The 20,394-nt window shown below is 48.3% G+C and overlaps 1 protein-coding gene across 1 annotated transcript in view; it reads left to right on the top strand.

The window, feature by feature from the left end:
• RBM28 (RNA binding motif protein 28) overlaps window positions 1-12,054 on the top strand; it is a 29,996-nt gene extending 17,942 nt beyond the window's left edge. The window contains exons 13-19 of the mRNA XM_024554947.3: window positions 208-272; window positions 2,543-2,701; window positions 4,525-4,674; window positions 5,011-5,085; window positions 7,679-7,935; window positions 8,544-8,643; window positions 10,571-12,054. Coding sequence (XP_024410715.2) covers window positions 208-272; window positions 2,543-2,701; window positions 4,525-4,674; window positions 5,011-5,085; window positions 7,679-7,935; window positions 8,544-8,643; window positions 10,571-10,705 — 941 coding nt within the window. The 3' untranslated portion in view covers window positions 10,706-12,054. The remainder of the gene's footprint in view (window positions 1-207; window positions 273-2,542; window positions 2,702-4,524; window positions 4,675-5,010; window positions 5,086-7,678; window positions 7,936-8,543; window positions 8,644-10,570) is intronic.
• Window positions 12,055-20,394: the final 8,340 nt, after the last annotated feature.

Raw genomic sequence — 20,394 nt, 5'->3', positions numbered from 1 at the left:
TTCAGAGTGTTAGTTCTTGAGAGCAGCTCCGAGCTGAGAACTTAGCCCTGTAGCCTATTTCTGGTCCTACCCAAATGCCGCTGTGTCCTGGCCAGCATAGTCCTCTGGGCCCTGTGCAAAGAGCTTGCACCATTCAAATCACATTCCTCTTGTTGCTCAGTGAAAATTCCCTGGCTGATGTCTTGGCCTTTTTCCCTCTTTCTGCAGTGATTCGCGCTGGGACTAAGGCTGCGGAGGGTGTGAGCACTGCTGATATGGCCAAAAGAGAACGGGTGAGTAGGTCAGGCATCAGCCTCCACGGTTTGCAGGAGGTATTATATATATCAGTAGATAGATAATAATTACTGAATGTCAGAGGTATTCATCCAAGAGCTGACTATCGGTGACAAGCCATACTTACACTGTTGTTAGAGAAAAAAGATGCACACAGGTGAGACAGCAAGTAACCCAACCTTACATGAGTCTGTTACATTCTGTCAGCATTATATGCCATTATATGAGCTGGATCTTGATTTTTTAAATTTATTTTGAGAGAGGGGGGGAAGGGAGAGAGAGAAACATCAGTGTGTGGTTGCTTCTCGAATGCCCCCTACTAGGGACCTTGTCTGCAACCCAGGCATGTGCCCTGACTGGGAATCAAACCAGCAGCCCTTTGGTTTGCAGGCCAGCATTCAACCCACTGAGCCACACCAGCCAGGGCATGAGCTGGATCTTTCTCTTTTTTAAAAATTAAAATTTTTTTTTTTTATTTTTTAAAAAACTATGCTATTGTTGTTCAATTACAGTTGTCTTCATTTTCTCTCCACCCCTCTCCCCCACCCCAACCAAACCCACCTCCCTCCCTTGCTTCCACCCTCCGCCTTGGTTTTGTCCATGTGTCCTTTATAGTAGTTCCTGTAAACCCTTCTCCCCATTGTCCCTTCCCCCTGTCCCTCTGGCTATTGTTAGATTGTTCTTAACTTCAATGTCTCTGGTTATATTTTGTTTGCTTTTTTCTTCTGTTGATTATGTTCCAGTTAAAGGTGAAATCATATGGTATTTGTCATTTTCCTAATGCTCAGCAGTAAATATTTGCTGAATAGTATGCTTGGAGATCATACAGCAGACAGAGGCTAGGGCTATGTATTCAATGTAATTAGGTGTCAGTATAAATGCAGGATAACCTAAGGAAGGAAGTTCAGAGTGGGCTGGAATAAGTAGGGAAGAAGGTAGATGTGAGTCTTGGGATAGTTAATATGTCCAGTTTGGGGAGGAGGAGGATGTCTCTGGATTATAAAATCATTTTTGGAAAGCTCCATGTTATGAGAGTTTCCACTGCTAACCAATGCCTTTCAATTCCTCTACTGCTTGGTAATGTTAGTTCCCGGTAACTTTTACTTTTGCCCATATAGCTTACTCCTAAAAAGCTAAGCCAACCTGGAATGGCAAAGGGCATAACCATTGACAGAACTGGCTGTGACACCTGAGAGTGCAGAAGATGATGGGCAGCTGCGAGAATGTGACGACAGTGACAGTGTGTCTTCTCTGTGTACGGTTTCCTGGCTAGAGTTCTTGGCCTTTTTTGTAGTGAGCGTCTGGAAATGATGGTATTTGGGGGCACCGCTCGCCCTTTTCCAGTCGTAGCGCAGTGGGGACACGCTTCATTTTCTCTTAGAACGAATTTTTTTAGCGAAAAGCTCACTAGATGATATGCGTTGGAATTCATAGCAGGCACCGCGTTTCCTGGAAGGGATGTCAGACTGACAAACTGAGGCCTCTTCAAATACCCCTTTGCTATTCATTTCCAGAGTATCTGTTTATTTTGTGATTTGTTAGCACCTTTGCCAGACAAGGGGCAGCAGGAGTGAGAGGCTTGATGATTAATTTAAAACTTTTTTTTCTACTAATCTAATTTTAAAAACAATCAGGAGAAGAGTGTAATCCTTCTGATTTTAGAGACAGGCTGCCCTGGGGTCTGTGTTCTCCGCAGGGGGTGGAGGCTGGTGCTTTAGGGGCCGACTTAGTTTCCGTGGTCACAGACAGCCCTTTGCCTCAAGGTGGCAGAGTAGAGACGAGACAAGGTTCTCTCATGTATTTAAATAAATCGCATTTCCTTTTGGAAGGACTAGGCAGTTTGAGTTGGTGGGTAGATCAGAACTTGGCATAGTATTATTTATTATTTACTCTGGACCAAGTTTTGAGGTCAGGATTTTATGTATATTTCCACATTTTGGCCTGGCATCGCTGCTGAGAAGTTTCATTTTGACCTACACTTCCACTTAGAAGGTGAAAAAAATTGTGGCTTAAAAAACATCCATGTAACTTTTCCAGCTGGGCTGGGTTCAGTCAGACTCCACCCATGACTCTGTCAGCTTCCCGCCATCCTGCCTCCTGAACCTCTCTTTCCTTACGCCCGGGCATCAGCAGGCTGCAGGGTGGGCGATTTCCCTCCTTTTTATGTGTGTGGTTATCGGATGGGGTCATGGTTCTTTCCTTTTGGAGAACTGTGAGCCTGCAGTTTTAAAGGGTGGATTGGATTGTTAACAATTTGTTGTTTCTTCAGTTTGAGCTCCTGAAGCATCAGAAACTGAAGGACCAGAATATCTTCGTCTCCCGCACCAGGCTGTGCCTGCACAACCTCCCCAAGGCCGTGGATGACAAACGGCTCAGAAAGCTGCTGCTGAATGCCACCCGAGGGGAGAAGGGGGTGCGCATCAAGGAGGTGAGAGCTGGCCCTGCCTGCTCAGAACGCTGGTGCCCGTCCTGGGTCAGACGGAGCATTGATTTTCAGGCCGAGCTGCCAGCAGATTGACGGATTTTCTTCTGGACACATTGCCAGCACACAGGGCTGAGGTTGGCAGTTTCCGTGCCTGTTTTTCTTTCCTCTTCTAAGAACTGCTTTTCACATCTGACCAAATTGCAGTAGAATGTGAGCATGTCTCTGCCCTAGTGAAGTATTTTAGTAAGCATTTATTGAATCCCTGCTGTGTGCTCAGCATTATACCAGGTGCTGTAATGTTAATTTTCTTGCAGAGAAAATAATCTGTGTGCTGTGCTCTTCAGAAGAGCATTTTATTACCCTTGGCCCATGGTAAGCGTTCCCAGGGCCCCGTGCTGAGCACAGGGAGCTGCAAAGGTCTGCAGCAGCCGTGTGGGACAGACCCTGGGCTCATACCACCGAGACGCGGTCAGACTCTGCCACGTGGGAGCAGGAACCTCTCCGCTTCCCCACGGCGCCCTTTGCCTCCCTGGGTCATAGCGCTTACTTATCACACCGTCCTGTGATTGTCAGCCACTTCTCCAACCAGCCCGAGCTCTTCGAGGGCAAGTATCGTCTCATTGTTCCCAGTCCTTGGCGCAGCACCAGGCACATAGTGGTCCGTTGATCGGAATTTACTGAGAAAGTAACATAGCCAGTGTTATGAACCTGCTTTGCTCTGTTTCATCATTATAAACTTTTCCTAATCTCGGAAAGCCTCAGCAAAACGTATGGTGTTGGTGTTTGGGGAGTTACACGAGAGAATGGGAGCACGTCAGCGCGTACCTGACCCTGCCGTTGATGAAACTGCTACTGGTATAGGTCGGTCGTGGCATTCCTCATTCCGCATCCACAACACCTAGTACGTGTCCACACAGTTACAACCTGTCATCGTTTGCAGAAATTTGTGGGTTTTACAGTATTTGCATTGTATCGAATTTTCTCTGTAATTCTTTCACAGGTGTATGTGTAGTGTCTCAGCAAGATAGTAAGCTTCTTGGGGACGGGAACCTCATTTTATGCTTTTCTTGATTTCCCTGCAGGAGATGGCACAGTTCTAGCACAGAGCGGGTACTGGACGTGTACCCAATGCAACGTCCAAGTGTTCCTAATGCCAGACCTTGCCAATAAATGACAGTTGCAGCTGCTAGGAGTAATAGCATGTGAACGATCAGTTTTCCCAGAATTCCTTACTGTGCCTCAGTGCCCCAGGATGCCCAGTATATTCAGCTAGAGGATTTAGGGAAAGGTCACAGCAGAGGATCTGGTTGCCAAGCAAAGACAGCTGAAGCTTGTTTCTATCTTTCTGATACTGCGTGGTGGGCAGGCTCTTCCCCACGCCAGAAACGTCTCTCTTATCTGAATCCAACAGGCCCTCCATCAGTTTCCTTTCTGAGTGGTTTCTACAGCGATGAGCTATGGGGAATACACTTTATCCTCAGTGATAACTTAATAATGCAACTTCAGGTGCCATGGGCCTCTCAACTTGTGTGTATTGTCAGTAGTTAGCTATTATCATTTTCCCTTGGCAAGTTCGTTTTATACGCATGCTCATTTGTAGGTTTGTGTTAAACTCTCAGAAAGCATGACAGTATGAATTTAATTTGCTCTGTGTGCTCAGTAGTTGTGTTCTGTCTAATGAGATGGACAGTCACAGGTGGTATTTCAGTACAGTTCTCGTGGCGGTGGTCTGGGTGAAGAATCTGTCTCCGTCACAGATTTCTTGTTGAATCTGTTACGGCTCTTCATCCGGTAATTACTGATTCTTTTTCCTCTTCCACTCATAGTGTAGGGTGATGCGAGACCTCAGAGGAGTTCATGGGAACACGAAGGGCCAGTCCCTGGGCTACGCCTTTGTGGAGTTCCAGGAGCACGAGCATGCCCTGACCGCCCTACGCCACATCAACAACAACCCGGCAATCTTTGGCCCTCAGAAGGTGAGCCTCATCCTGAGATGGGGGCTGTTCCCCTGAGGGCTGCTTGCAGAAAACCGATCCTCTCCTTTGTGCCTGGTGCTCTCCCTGACATTTGAGTGATGGGAAAGAGTACCAAGTCGACGGAGGCAATGAGCAGAGACTCAGGTAATAAAGTGATTGGCAGGAACTCTAAACTGGATAGGCTGCTTGCACAACTGACCCCTTACCTCTGAGTAGAGTAAGTGAGCAGCCACCTCCGCCTTGCAAGAAAGAGGGCAATGGTGGGGGACAGCTCAGGTCATTGCACTCAGAGAGTAAGAGATCTATAGAATGACATTCTGTCTCCTTCTGACGCAGAGACCGATCGTGGAGTTCTCTTTGGAAGATCGAAGGAAGCTTAAAATAAAGGAACTGAGGATCCAGCGCAGCCAGGTACAGAACTGAAATTTTTTTTCTGCTTTTGTTTTTTTTTAAATATTGGTTCAAACGCATAGCATAAAACTTAACTGTTTTTAAGTGTATAGTTTAGTTAAAATGACTTTTAAAGGCCATGTTTAAACTTCTGTTCAGTTTGTGGTCTTGCCCCCGTGAAGTAGGTTTCTACCTCAGTACGTTCTTTGTCACCCTTTGCTTTCAGTCCCCTAGAGATCTCCAGGCCACTTTCCCCTCTGCTGGCCTGTCTTGTGATAGCTCCGCGAAGGGAACGAAGGAGGAAGGGAAGCAGACTGATGTTATTCCCAATCAGCAGTTCTTGTACAGTGCTGGCTGATGGTACTTGTCAGAATTAATAGTTAAGATTAAAGTTTTGCATTACTTGTAGATTTAAGCTGCCTCTTTCGTAATTCTTTCTTCTTAGACGGCTGCAGAAATGTGACGCTTGATAGTCTCAGTGCTGTGTTCAGTCCAGTATGGTGCAGAGGGCAGAACGGGGCCTGTGGGACAGGGCACTTGTGTTCAAACTCAGCCTCTGCTGCTTTCCTTTCTTCTAAGATTTTTATTTATTTTTAGAGAGAGGGGAAGGAAAGAAGAAAGAGGGAGAGAAACACCAGTGTGTGGTTGCTTTCCGTGTGCCCCCCCATGGGGGCCTGGCCCGCAACCCAGGTGTGTGCCCTCAGTGGGAATCAAACCTATGATCCTTTGGTTCACAGGCTGGTACTCAGTCCACTGAGCCACACCAGCCAGAGCTGCTTTCTGAGTTCCTTGGCAAGTTACTACTTTTCTCAGCTTCATTTTCTAGTTTGTAAGTGAGACTCCGTCTTGTGTGCTTGAGGAGGATTACATGAGTTACTACATGTACATTGTGTCACGTGTGCGTGGTCAGCACACAGTTAATACTCACTCTCTTACCCACCTTCCCCCAGGGCATATAGGACCAGACGATTCTTGATTGACACTAAAGCTCCTAGAGCTGATACCGTTAGTATACCTGAGCGCAGCTCTACCTGAGCGCTGCCATACCTGAGCGCTGCTCTACCTGAGCGCTGCCATACCTGAGCGCGCACATGCACAAGCGTTTGCAGTCTCTGGGTCGGACAGTGTGAGCATGACCCACAGAGCAGCAGGGTCAGGGTTAGTACAGTGCCCTGGGTGGGGAACCTGGGATGTGGTTTTTGTTGACAACTTTGTTATCCTAAGTTTATTTGCTGTCTTAAGTCATTGCTTCCAGTGATTCTGAAGCTGCTGACTTAAGAAAACAAAAAAAATTCAGATGACTTTATTTGCTGCCAGCATTTATGTACATACTGCTCTTTCTGTGCAAAAGTGCCCCTGCCCCCTGACCCAGAGTCCACGTTCATATCAAAAGTCCTTCCTCAGGGAGCATTTCTCCACCTCTCTCAAAAGAGGTAAGAGCTCATTATTTGTACCTTTGTGAACCTCCTTAAACAGTCCTTGGTTGTTCACTTTGCTTTGTGTGTGTGAGGGTCTCTTATCTCCATTAGTCTGACACCGCCCCTTCCATCTGTGCCCTTATGGCTTGGAAGCCGAGACTGGCGCGCAGCAGGCTTCTGACGGGTCTTTGTGCGTCACTGTGCCCGTCTCAGTTTTTCAGGCGACAGCGCAAATGACAACAGGAGTTTCATGTGAATCTTCTTTTTCTTTTCCCACTGGAGTGCAACGTAAATATGTACCATCCTTTATGCACTTATTCATTTTCTGATGCTTTCTTTATGTAGGTTTGGGTTTCTAAGCTAGGTCCTTTCTCTCCTCTGAGGAAATTCACTTAGCATTTTTCGCAAGGCATGTCTGCTGGTGACAGATTTCTTTAAATTTTGTTTGAGAAAAATCTTTATTTTTCTTTCACTTTTGAGGGATAATTACACTGGATATAGAATTCTAGGTTGGTGATTTCCCCCCACCCCCACCAACTTCAAATATTTTACTCTATCCTTTTCTTGTTCACATGCTTTCTGAAGAGAAATCCAATGTAATATTATCTTAGTTTCTTGTAGGTAGGGGATTCCCCCCACTCTGGCTTCTTTCAGGTAACCGTGAGGTTTCTTTCACGAAACCTAAAGTAAACTCTTTTTATCTTTGATTTTCTGCAATTTGATATAATATGCCTAGATGTAGATTTTTTAGTATTTATCTAGTTTGTTACTTGTTGAGCTCCCTGGATCTGTGGTTTACTGTCTGTTATTAATTTTGGAAAATTCTCAGCCCTTATGACTTCAAACATTTCTTCTGTTTCTTTTTCCTCCTGGTACTCCCATTATACACTCGTCACACCTTTGTAATTGGTCCATGCTACTAGCCGCCTTTTTTCTTGCTGACTTTGCTCGCATCTTGTACATGCACATGCTTTCCCCGATTCTGCACGTGGAAAGGGAAACGGTTATTGTGTGCCCCCACCCAGCAACCATTTGTTACCATGTTAGGGCCTGTGAACTGCTTGTTTTCACTCTCCCATAGTCTCTATGTTGGGATGAACTTTTTCACTAAGCTCACAAATAGCTCCTCTTGAGCTGAGTGTTTCTAGCATATAAATCTCATGCAGAAACCAGATGGCGGTCTCTTGTTTATGCAGCAAAAAGTGAAATCCAAGTCCACGACTGGTGAGCACCAGCAGGAGCAACGGGGGCTGGGAAAAGACCAGCAACAGAAAGCAGCTCGAAACCACACAGAGGAGCAAAGCAAGGCCTCCCCAGAGCGGCAGGGGAAGGTGGGCTCTACGTCATGGTCAGGGTTCCAGACCAAGGCCGAAGTGGAGCATGTGGAGCTGCCTGATGGGAAGAAGAGAAGGAAGGTCCTGGCACTGCCCTCACACCGAGGCCCGAAAATTAGGTGAGATGCAGGACAGTGGCGTGGAACATGGGTGGCTTCTGAGAGGGTTTGTTTTTGCTGAGCTCTTTTCCTCTTCGTGGCCTCTGTTTGGGTGGGCAGGATGCTTAGTGCTGGGCCAGCCCCACATTTTAAGGGTTAAAGCACAAGCAGAGGGGCCCTTCCTGGATCCCACTGAGGCGGGAACAGCGCTGGCAGTGGGGGCCTCCGAGGAGCCTTCCAGGGCGGGCTTCCACACCATCCCCGTCCGCCTAAGAGCCTCCTCCTGGGCGGTGGTCGTCTGCCAGCCGAGGCTCACTGCCTTGGGGTTCCCCTGCTGTTTCCGCTTGGGGCAACAGTTTAGTGCTATGCACAAAAGTCGATCCTTAAAAAAACATTTGTTAAATAACAGTTTTTTGAGATTCTCTTGAGGTTTTAAACCAAAACAAAAACCAAATATACAAACGTTGAGTCTTAGGACATTCTGTTCCAGTATCCCTTTTTAGAGTGACTTACCGTAGGCTCAGAAAAGGCCAGAGCAAGAAAAGGCATTTTATCTTCCTAGCTGAGAGAACCTCAGGAGTACTAATTAGAGGAAGAACTCGGGATGGCTCTTGACCGTACTGTTTCAGGTTGCGGGACAAAGGCAAAGTGAAGTCTCTCCCTCCCAAAAAGCCGAAGCCCCAGATAAACCAGTGGCAGCAAGAGAAGCAGAAATCATCTTCCAAGCAGGTGAGTCTGCGGGTGCGAGGCTTTGGTATGACAGGCCCTGCCGGGGCTGGCGGTCGCTTCTGCGCCTTGACGAGTTCTGGAGAAAGGAAGGGCTCTGGGCTGCAGCCGCACGGCACACTGCAGCTTTCAGAGGGTGTGGAGGTACGCGGTCCTGGAATCGGCTCCCACACGTCAGTTACCGTGCTTCGACATGGCCCTGTTTTACCTGTCGCCCATACGCGCTCCCTGCCTCCAGTCTGTTAGAGTAAACTTCACTTCACTTGTAAAATGTGCCTCGTGTGGAAATGCATATTGCTCAGAAAAATACCTCAGAATGCATCCCCGACTGGTCAGGCTTTAAACACACACAGGGCCACCTCACATCGAATGAACTTAAGAAGCCTTGAAGTTGTCTAGTACACAGCCCATGTTAAAATGTCCCCAGTTACCTCAAAAACATGTTTTTCAGATGGTTTGTACGAATCAGGATTCAAACAAAGTCCACATATTCATTTGGTTTTTATCTCTTAAATTTTTTCTGCTATGAGACCCAGTCTTCCTCATCAGCCCCTTTTCTCCCACGCTGTTAGTGTGTGGAGAGACCGGGTCACCTGCCTTTTAGAGTGGCTGCCCTTGGGGTTGAGCTGCTTTGCTTCCCTGCAGCATCACTTCACTCGTTCCTGTACCGCCGTCTACACGCTGTCTACACGCTGGTGGCGAGGTCCCGAGGCTTGACTGGATTCAAGTTCAGTTTTCTTGGCAAAAGTAACCTGTAGGTCATGCCGGGTGCTTTCCATTGCATCACATCGCAAGGCGTCTGAGGTCTGGGTGCCCCACTTTTGGTGATGCTCTAATTCCCCAGCAGGTTTCGGGATTGTCTGCCTCGCCCCTGCGTTCGAGAAGTCCTCCGTCAGCCTCTCACCTAATGGCTTCAGCACCACTGGGGGCTGCCGTCTAGATCCGTCATTCCAATGTGGGCTGCAGAATGGCGATTTCCTAGTCCTGTCGATCCCTTTGCATTTTTTAGTAGAATTCTAGGAACAAAGAATCTTTCCAACTTTTTGGTTACCGTGAAATACCCCTTGTATGGGAAAGGCAGGGTAAATGTATGATTCTCTTCCGCTTTAGCAGTTTCCAGAATAATGAGTTGGTGTCCTGTCAACCCCCTGTGGTGACCAGTAAGATTTTACAGTATCATGAATTCCTGAATTGCTGAGTTTTTATATGCTTGCTGTGTTTCTGCCACATGCAGTCATCACACCATGTTAGGCCGGTGGAAAACACTGCCACTTGGCCCCCGAGTCCTCGTGAGATGACCCTGCCTTAGTGTCCTTGCTTCTAGTACAGCCAGATGTCCCCGCCCATCTTACAGATTTCTTCCCTGGTCCTAGCTTTCGCATTCACCATTTTTCCGAGGAGCCCTGGTTTCTTTTAGGAGAAAATAACAGTCCTGAGTTCTTGAACATTTGAGGTCAAGCTTTCTTTCTCCTGCCCCAGTCCCTTTCTCTTAAGGCACAAGAAGCACTCATTTCCCATCATTCTAAAAAAATCTGTGCCATCAAAATCTTGGACCTGTTCGTACTGTCTTCTAAAACTGTCTCCGAAATCCCATAAGCAGTGTTCTAGGTGAGGGGAAGGGCAAGCGCAAACATCCCAGCTCGGGCTGACTCACTTGGGAGGCGGGTCAAGTGAACATTCGGGAGTGGCCTCTGACGCCCCTGAGCAGTGTTTTAGGGGGCCCTTCTCTTACGCATTCCTGGTCTGATTTCTTACAATGGATGATTCTGTGATGGTTTTTCTCTCCAAGGGTCACTCCCTGGAAGGCCCCTTCCTGTGGTGGAGAAGAACTCTGTACCTACTTGTTTTCTCTCTTGGGCGGCCTTAAGGTAAAGGGGACATTTGCTGCTTGAAGTTGACTGTCTTTTGTTTCTTTACCTGTTGTTCGTAGGTACCTAAGAAAAAAGCCAAGGGAAGTAAAACAGAAAAGCGCTTCAACCAGTTGGTCGAACAGTATAAGCAGAAATTATTGGGACCTTCTAAAGGAGTGCCTCTTGCAAAGAGGAGCAAATGGTTTGACAGCTGATGATGCCAGCAGACTGGAAAAGAAGCCGGATCGTGTGCTTCTTGGTACAGCTCCCTGGCCCCTTCCCACCCCTCCACCCAGTGTCTGTACTGAGGGAAAGAGATGCCCTGAGTGCTCTGCCAGTTCGTTGGGGGCTCCCTGGGCTGCACACACCTGGACTTTGTGTGGTTAGTTAACCGTAAAGAGAAATATCAGAAAAATGCCGTGATGCTTCTTACACGTTATCCAGATTTTCATGTGAAGTTGTGTCTGTAATTATTACCCATTTTAATTCTCTGTTTCTCAAATGGCAACCATTGTAAAATGCATTCTTGAGTGCTGAATTTTTAAGATGTATATTTTAGTGTCTTTTCTAAATAAGATATTTTGTGGCTTTTTGAGTAACAGCCTCTCATTTCTAATATATGTGAGTCCTTTATTATTTATGAACATTTTTGACACCCCTAACTGTAATTCAGTTACAGAGTCCTGTGTGCTGCAGGAATTGATTAAGACGGAGCAGAGAAAAATCATTTCCAATCTAATCTCCGAGGCTGGAGAAACTTACTTGGAAAGTAATTGAGAGTAGTGGGGCCTGGCAGAGAGCAATATCTGATAACTGTTCGCCAAGTGAGTGGGTTACTGTTGGTAGTTGGTGAGAAATCAGTTTGCAGTGGTCTACAGACAGTAGTAGCCTGGCTGGTGATATAACCTGCGTTTTCTATCATTGGGTGCCTCCCCCTAAGGACTTGGAGAGGGAGGGGGTGGCTGACAGAGCAGTGAGCTTGAGGCCTAGGCTGTAGCCTGACCCGCCTTCACCTAATGGACGGCCTTGAACCAGACACAGACCCTCGGGTCTTAGTTTACTCATCAGTGGAATGATGAGTAAAGGTTTTGTGTGATCCTTCCCAGCTCTAAACTGTATTTCGTATGCATGTTCATATTTTTTCTCTTATTAACCTCCGAGAAGGTAGTGATGACTTCCATTACTTTTCAGAATTTACGGTGTCACAAAAGCTGGGAGGGATGGGGAATATTAAGAGAGTGCAGGTGCGAAAGGATCATGATGGCCTGGAGGGGTGAACTGCATTGGAAACGATGAAAATCACTGGGAACAAACGTAAATTCCCTCGGGTGGGAGACTTTGAGGCAGTCGATTCTGCATTACGAAGGAACAGTATGGCTGCCACGATGTAGTAGGCTGTGTTAGTGCACGTGGGGTGCCACTAGCGCTCTGCGCTGGCCAGCCCACACCTGTAAGACGCATGTAATGATGAAGCTGCTCAAGGAAATCAAAACGTCACATGGAAACTAAACTGGTCATGAGTTGGTTGCTCTTGGTCATGGGTAAATAAAGATTTGTTATTCTATTCTATTCTCTCTGCTTTTGTGAATGTTTGAAGTTTTCCGTGGTAAAAAGTTAACAGTCAGATGAGCGACTGCTGCTAACCTGCCTGAGAAGAGAATTCCTGCAGTATGATAGCTGTGGGTAGGGCCCAGAAGTGTGGAGGGGCAGGTGACTCAGGCCGAAGGAGTCAGATTTGGGCTCAGTGTAAGGAAGACTGTTAATGCAGGTGGGGTGTGAGTCCGCCTCTGGAACAGCCTTAGTGTGTGGTGCAGTAGGTCTGTGATGTTGCCCAGGAGATTCCGGTACCGGGGACTGGGCTAAAAGCCATGCCAACAATCAGTCAGCTCCTTATCGTTTGGGTCCAAGGTGACCTGACATGCCACATGTCCTACCCCGGTCCCTGAGGCCCCTTTCAAGGGAACACCTGATCGTTCTCTGTGTAATGCCCTCCGTGTGCTTGGTCCTCACTGAGTCTGTGTGTGGTTGGGATGGCGTAGCCCTGCTTAAAGCCCTCCAGGGGTTTCTCACCTCACTTGTTTTTGAGGTATAGTGGACATATAACACTGTATGGGTTTTAGGCATCCATTGTAATTATTCAATATTTATATATATTACAAAATGGTCATCCCAGTAAGTCTCGATAACATTTGTCACTGTACATAGCTAACAGAGTGTGTTTTTCCCTTGTGATGAGAACTTTCAGGATCTATTCTCCTAGCAGCTTTCAGATTGTCAATACATTGTCATTCACTCTAGTCGCTGCGCTGCACACCGCGCCCCTGGGACTGACTAATTGTATAACTGGGAGTTTGTGCCTCTTGACGCACCTCGTGCTCCCCCCGCCCACTGCCAGTCTGTTCTCTATACCTACGAGCTTGGGGGGTTTTTTGTTTGTTTTGTTTTTTAAGATTCCACATATAAGTGAAATACTTCTGTGTTTGTTTTTCTCTGAACTTATTTGTCTTAGCATAAAGCCCTCAGAGTCCACCTTTGTGGTCACGAATAGCAAGATTGCCTTGTTTTTTATGGGTGAATATTATGTATATTCACCACATTTTCTCTATCCATTCATTTGTTCTCATTTCACTGTGATTGAAGTTTCCATTTTTCCTCAGAGCATGCAATGCCCTGGGTTCTCTAGCCCGTCACCTGTCCTACCTAATCTTTATGCACTCCGTCCCTTTCATTTGGTTTTGGCCACACGAGCCTGCCTTCAGTTCCTTGGCTCTTTACCACCTCAAGCCTTGGTGTGTGTTTTCTCGGCCTGGCCTGGAGAGTTTTTGCTTGTCACTCACGTCTCCACTGAGCTGTCACTGCCTCCAGGAGCTCTTCCCTGACGAAAGCAGGACTTCCCCCTCCCCTCTGTCCTGCCAGCACTGAATTCTCTTACTCTATTTATTTATTTTTTCTTGTACTCATCTCTACCTGGAAAGACTTGTTTCCTCTGGTCTGTTGAATTGTGAGAGGAACTTACTCGGTCCTATAGACACAGTATCTAGAATCAAGCTGGCACATAGTAGGTACTAATAAATGTTTTTTGAATGAAAAAAATAAAGGGGCAAAGGAAGAAACAGTACTCAGCAGGCCAGAGAAAGAGTTAAATATAGCTCAAAGCTCTTGGTGCCCTAGTCCAGCCTGGTGCTGTAATAAATGATGCTTTCTTCAGAACTATTGCTGACCCAGGGATATGGCTATTTCATCACGGTGCCTTGGGAAACCAATGAATGCTCAAAAAATGCTCTTAATTGGCTTAAAGATGGGTAAAGCAGAGACCATTGAAAAGATTTAAACCTTTTGGAGAGAACTAAAGGACGGGCTTTATCTCCAGGTACCTTGAGACAGCGTGAGTTCGGGAGTTAAAAACGTTCTTGCAGTAACTTGGCAGGGTGACACCTTTCCCAAGTCCGGCCGCTGTGGAGGGTACGACACCTAACTGAGGACCTACACGGAGTCTCCACAGCCTGCCTGTGAGCCGCTCTGCCTCCCCACGGCCAACTCTGACTGCTCAGCAGACACTTTTTCCAGGTATACAGATATCTACAAATTAACATTCAAAAATGTATCTTCATATTTAGGATAGGTGAGAATCAGTGTTCATTCAGATCGTTTTGCCAGATTTCCTTAAATCTAGGTATTTCTCCTGTCAGCTTTAGCAGCCCAGGATGTTTGAAACATTCACCTGCTTGGAATGTTCTTTTTAAAAAGTAGGAGACGAAATGTCCACTTTCTCCACGACCCGGCCCCTGGTGCCGCATCTGTTGGGTTGTCTGGGCAGCCCCACTTCCGGGGCCTGGAGAGCAAGAAAGCAGTGAGAGCTGTGCCCACTTCCCGCCTTCAGAGCCTGATTTTCGTGGATTAACGTGAAGGTGGAGCTGCAGACTGCGTGGTTAAAACCAGCCGCCTTGTCAAGGGTCAGTAGTTTTCTGTTTGGTCACACAGTAGTCTGGCTCAGACATACTTTCTTTAAATAAAGAATCTTAAGGTCGTGTGCTTACTGTTCCTTTATGGTGGGGGTGGGGGTGGGGGTGAGTGTTTTGGAACCAAGTAGAATTTGGCCACCTGCCACTATACACAAGCATAACACAATATTGGTGGGGAAGGAGGAAGGTCTTTATTAAAAGGTTGCCCAATTTGGGGGAACTGGAGGCTCCCCAGTTCCAAGCCATTTTCAGCAATACACAGAAAGAAACCAGCCCCCGCCCCCCTCCCCCCCATCAGTGTCCAGACACCCTGCTCCATTCTTGTAGGTCCTCCTGGGGCCCAAGGCTGTTTGAGAATGGGTCTCTGTCTCTCCAGCCCCAGGCTGTCTTCCTTTCCAGAGTGCGTGCCTGTGGGGCCGGCGTCTCCAGTGCTGCGCCACAGCTCCCTCCCCTCCCTCAGCCAGAGCGCACTGCAGGCTGCAGTGCAAGGGGCTCCGTCTGTGGGGCCTCAGTGTCCAGGGCTGGTCGCCCCCGCGGGCCGGTGAGTGCTCCTGGCCCACACGTCTGTGTGCGGCTCTCAGAGCGAGAGACTGGGCAGACCAGGACCCCTGCCATGAGGCACGGGGCTGCTGCAGGCCTGCTGTTGGCAAGGCGTGCGTCTCGTGCAGGACTCAGCCTCCATGAGCTGGCTCCTGACCATGCAAGCGAGGGGAGTGCAAAAAAGGGGATGAGTTTCCGTGTGTCCTCTATTTTAAATCTTCCAGCCCCAAATCCCACAAGAGGCGGAAGTGTCCAAATTCCCAGCCAATCTAGGCTAGCGTCCCCCACACATGTCACCCTGCACAGCGTCTCTGCCCCTCCTCCTGCCGCCGTAATTCGGAAGCGGGTAGGAGGGTGTCCAGCCGCACACGGGCACAGCGTCTCTGCCCGGGTAGGGCGTCACCGTGTTCACCTCGATGACGCACGTGTGTTGTGACCTTTCCAGCTCGTGCACCTGATGTGCAAACTTCCAGCCACGTTAGTTGTTTACCCTTCCCTGGGGTACGGGAGCCTGTCGGTTGCAATTTCAATCCTCTGCCTTTGGCACTTTCTGACCCCTCTTGGGCGTCGCTCCCCTCCGCCCAGCCAGACCTCTGTGGCCGGATCTCTGTGTTTGGGGGTGGGGGTAGTATTTTTGTTGTTTGACTACTCGGTAGTTTTGAATAACCGCTCCCTGCCCTGGTCCGGGACGTGCAGTCCCTTCCTCTAGACCTAGCCCACAGCAAGGCTTGTTCTTCCAACTTTCTTCAAATGATAGTTGCCGCTTCCTCTGTTACAGAGTTAAGGCATATGAACTCGTTCTTCAAAACACTTCAAACATCCTTTGGTATGTTTTTGCCTTGAAAAGAGGTTTTCTCACTAAAAATTCCGGGCCCAGAACCTCAAGGCTTGGGCCACCCCCTTCTCACCGTGTATTTGGCCTTCAGTCATCCGAGGAGGCAGGGGCTCAAATGCGCTGCAGTGAGCGCTGTCTGGCTGACTCGAATGGGCAGTTCTGTGCTTGGTTCCCTGCGACTCCCGTTTTGTGCAGTGACTGACAGGCATCTGCTAACTGTCACGGAAGAAGCAGCTCTGCCCATGCAACGTGGAAAGTTCTTGATGTCTCTGTAGCCCGCTCACGGCAGTAGCCACATCAGCACACTGAGGATGCCCAAGATAAGTTCGCATTGCAGTTTGTCTCAGGCGATGCTCCACTCCTGCTTTCTGCCTCTCCGCCCTGACTGGTGCTTTAAGGGACGGGATTAGGTTGCTTTGTCTCTCTCAGGCCAAGGAAAGCCTGCCTTTTGCCCAAGATCGACCAATTGAGAAGTTGACCACATGCGTTGCCTTATTTTGCTTCTTTCACTCCTGTCCTCCTCCCTTGCAGAATTACTCGCAGTGTCACTCGGAGGCCCAGCCACAGGGGAGTTATAGGTACATCTGCAAGTACTCTGGCTTCTGGTTCTGAACTGGTACTCACTTGCAGACAAGCCTCTGTGTTTTTGGAGGAATATCCTGGGAAGGCTGTGAAAGGACAAGACTGACCGAGCCTCGTAACCGATTCCGAGAAGAAGACTGCAGAGTCACTGATACCTTCTGGACCACCCCCAAGTGGAGCATCCTGAGAGAGAGTATACCCCGTTTTCTTTGGACCGGTCGGTGCTGTCCAGAGTTTGCTGCCTTTTATCAGACATAGGACTTCACTGCTGTAGAGTCACCTGGAGTCTCCTTCATTGGCCATTGGACAGAAGCAAAATCCTCTCTGTCCTTGAGGGCAGGGACTATATTTTAAACTTTTTGGCACATCTTGTAATACTTAACAATGATTTACACATAGTAGGACACCATTTAATTCCGCTGAAGTCACTGAAGGCCATCTGTCTCAGGGCTGAGCTGGGCTCGTGAAGGACAACAGTCATTTCCTGAGGTGATATATGTGAAAGGGCCCCGAAATACAAAGTGATGGAAAAAGAAAAATAAACTGCTGGTCACGGTCCCTTGAACACACCACCTGTGTTCTTTTCGCACTGCCCATCCACACTGATTTGTCTGTCTCCACTCAAGCCACCCGGAATTCAAGTTCAGGCTCAAGGCCGATTTCTCCCTGGGGACCCCAAGCATCCCAAGGCAATGTGACCCTTTTCTCAGTCCCTGACGCACTGGTTGGCATCCACTCAGTTGACAGACACTGTGGCTCACTGGTCATTTCTTAGCAGGTCTTGTCTCCCCAAGTAGACTGTGAGCTGCCTGATGGCAAGAACTCATGCCCTGCCCTGGCTGGTGTGGCTCAGTAGACTGAGCGCTGGCCTGTGAATGAAAGGATTGCTGGTTCGATTCCCAGTCAGGGCACATGCCTGGGTTGCAGGCCAGGTCCCCAGTAGGGCTCACACGAGAGACAACCACACATTGATGTTTCTCTCCCTCTCTTTCTTCCTCCATTCCCCCTCTCTAAAAATAAATTTTAAAAATCTTAAAAAAAAAAATAGAACTCACACCCTGTAATCCCAGCCCCAGACCTGTGCACCTGGCTGCCTTAGGAATTGGTTACTGAGGATGATGATGAGGTGGAAGGTACTAGACAGTCATTTGCTGAAGTGATGGATCCCCAGCCTGTCATTTTATGTTTTCACTTTCTCTTTTTTCTTACTTAGCCTCATTCTTCACCGTAGGTGCTCAATAAAGTTCACTTCCTCTCTCCTTTTCAACGTCCCTGCACTGTCTGGGCCTCGGTCCACCAGCAACTTCCCTCAGATGCTGCTTAAAGCCTCCGTGGCTAGAGTCCATCCCATTCCTGTCCAGCGCTGCTGCCCGAGGGACTCCGGAGAGACTCAGCACTCAGCACGGGCTGCACACGGAAGGCTGTATTTGCAAAAAGCCTCCTTGCAAGAAAGTGATTCTGCAGTGTCTCCTTCTCACTTTCAGTCTCTCCCCATTTTTCCTTCCTTTCACCTTTCCCGAGTTTGGCACTGCCTTGTCGGCCTGCACTTTTCAACCAAAAGATACCCAAGCATTGTGCTTTTGGCGAGGTTTTCCCTTTGGATGGAAAGATGGAATCTTTGTATTCCAGCCCACGTTGGGGAAGGTGGCGCCTCAGATGGGGGTGAGGTCCAGAACATTGTCACTATCCTATTTGCAATGAGAGGGTGGGATTCAGGTACCCCCTTCTAATAAGATAATATGATATGAGTTATAATGAAAAACATACAGTATATTTGGTCTTTGCCAGGAGAACCAACCATGTGATTTGAGAACTGGAACTTTCACTCCCACCCTCTGACAGGAGGAGAGAGGGGCTGGAGGTTGAACCAGTCACTGAGTTAACGATCAGGCCTACGTAGTGAAACCTCCATAAAAAGGACTGGATTCCGAGGGCTTCTGGGTTGGTGAACAGGTGGAGATTAGGGGAGACTGGTGCACCTGGAGAGGTCATGGAAGCTCATACCTTTTCCCCACATCCTGCCCTCTGCCCCTCTTCCATCTGGCTGTTTCTGAATTACATCCTTTTGTAACAAACCATGCTACAGTAAGTAAACGTTTCTTTGAGTTCTATGAGCTGCTGTAGCAATTAATCGAACACAAGGAGGGGGTGGTGGAACCTCCGATATAGAGCCCATCAGTCAGAAGCACAGGTGACAACCTGGATCTTCAATGAGCATCTGAGGCAAGGCGGGGACAGTCTTGTGGAACTGAACCCTTAACCTTTGGGATCTGATCCCACCTCCAGGTAGATAATGTTAGGATATAGTTGATTGTGGGGCATCCAGCTGGTATGGGAGATTTCCTTAGAGTGGGGGCAAACACCGGCACGTTGAAATTGGTTGCAGAAGTGAGGCTGGTGTCAGAATTATAGCTACTTGACTTTTTAAAGCACCCCCCTCCAGCAGCACAGTGGCCATCAGTTACCAGAGAATGAAGTTGGCCAGCCCTCAACACCACCAGCCCCACAGCAGGGTTCTGGGGAGCAAAGCAGGCTGGTGTTGCTCCAGAGGTGGGTAGCGCCACACACAAAATAATGTGCAACTTAGGGGCAGAGCGCTTGGGCCCCTTCCTAGCCAGCAGTGTCCACTTGAAGTCCAAAAGCATCCTCTCCAAATCAGACCCCAGACCCTCCTCACACATTAGGCAGATTGATGACTCCAATCCCCATTTCAGAGACAGGGAGAACCGAGGCCCCGGCGGGGAAGGAGCATGGCATGGGCCCAGGTCTTCTAACTCCCAGGCCAGTGCTCTGTTCTCATCTGATCTTTGCTGCCCTTCCTTCCCAGGGGCCTCGTTTTCCCGTCTGGTACAAGAGAGTTTCCTGAAAGAGCATGGGCTTCCCTTGTCCTGCTTGCCAACCGTTCATCATCTGTTGAGATGGGGCAGGGACATAGCTACAGGCTCTAGATGAAGTTGAGTATGGGCAAAGGCAGGGTTGGGGGGCTGCCAATCAACCTCAGCTTGGGACCTGGGGCCTTTCTGAAGCTGTCCTAGGACCCTGAGGCAGTCCTGGGACCTAGACCCTCTCTATCCCTTGGGAGGGCTCTAGGGGGTGAGTGGGCCAGGGGTGGTGGGCCCCTCCCCCCGCTACTGGTTTTAAACTTTTCTCCAGATAGAAGAGGGAGAACAAAGGGAGTCATCTTCCTCCCTTCTTTCTGAGCCTTCCTGGGCAGGGTCAGGCAGGCTGGCCGCTGGAGAAGTGGACACAGCTTGCCCGAGGAAAGGTGGACAGGCTGTGACAGGGGCTCAGTCGAGTGCTGCAGAGTTCTGGTCACGCCGCCCCCATCAGGGCGGCTGGGTTTGAGCACCGCTCATTTCAGGCAGACTGGCTGAGCAGGGCTTGTCTGAAGCCCTTTTGTATCTCTTCTCTCAGGTGATCCTGGCAATGACTCTGGCCACTGTGTCCATCCCGGCCTCATGGCTGATGGAAGCAGGATGTCACCCTCCTAAGATTTCTTGGCTGCCTAAGCAAGGACCAGAGCCGGGCTACGAGCTGGCCCAGAGCTCTGTCTCAGGGGCCTGTTTAAAGGAACTACATACTTGGTATTTGAAAACACTTTTTGCCAGCTTCATCAAATGTTTTTAGAGTTAAAAATGGTATCTCTTTTTCATATCACATGGTGAGAAAAGCAAGGACATTTTTCTTCTCAAGGACCTTTTTCTTCTCATGTGTTCTTTGGATGGCAGTGAAGCCTTTTAAAACTTCCTTCATGTAATCAATAATGCCAGGTTTTTATAATGAATTATTAACTTAAAAATGAATTCCATTGCTTGACTAGCTCCTTTCCCCCCAAGTCCCAGAAGAAAGAAACCAGTCATCACATTTTAAAAAATCAATTAATTTTTTAAAATTAAATTTACTTGGGTGGCATCGGTTAACAAGATTATATAGGTTTCAAGTGTAGACTCCTATGATACATGATCTGTATATTGCCTCGTGTGTC

The sequence above is a fragment of the Desmodus rotundus genome, chromosome 6, assembly GCF_022682495.2.
Source record: "Desmodus rotundus isolate HL8 chromosome 6, HLdesRot8A.1, whole genome shotgun sequence".
Taxonomy (NCBI): domain Eukaryota; kingdom Metazoa; phylum Chordata; class Mammalia; order Chiroptera; family Phyllostomidae; genus Desmodus; species Desmodus rotundus.
This window is presented reverse-complemented; position numbering and strand designations above follow the sequence as displayed.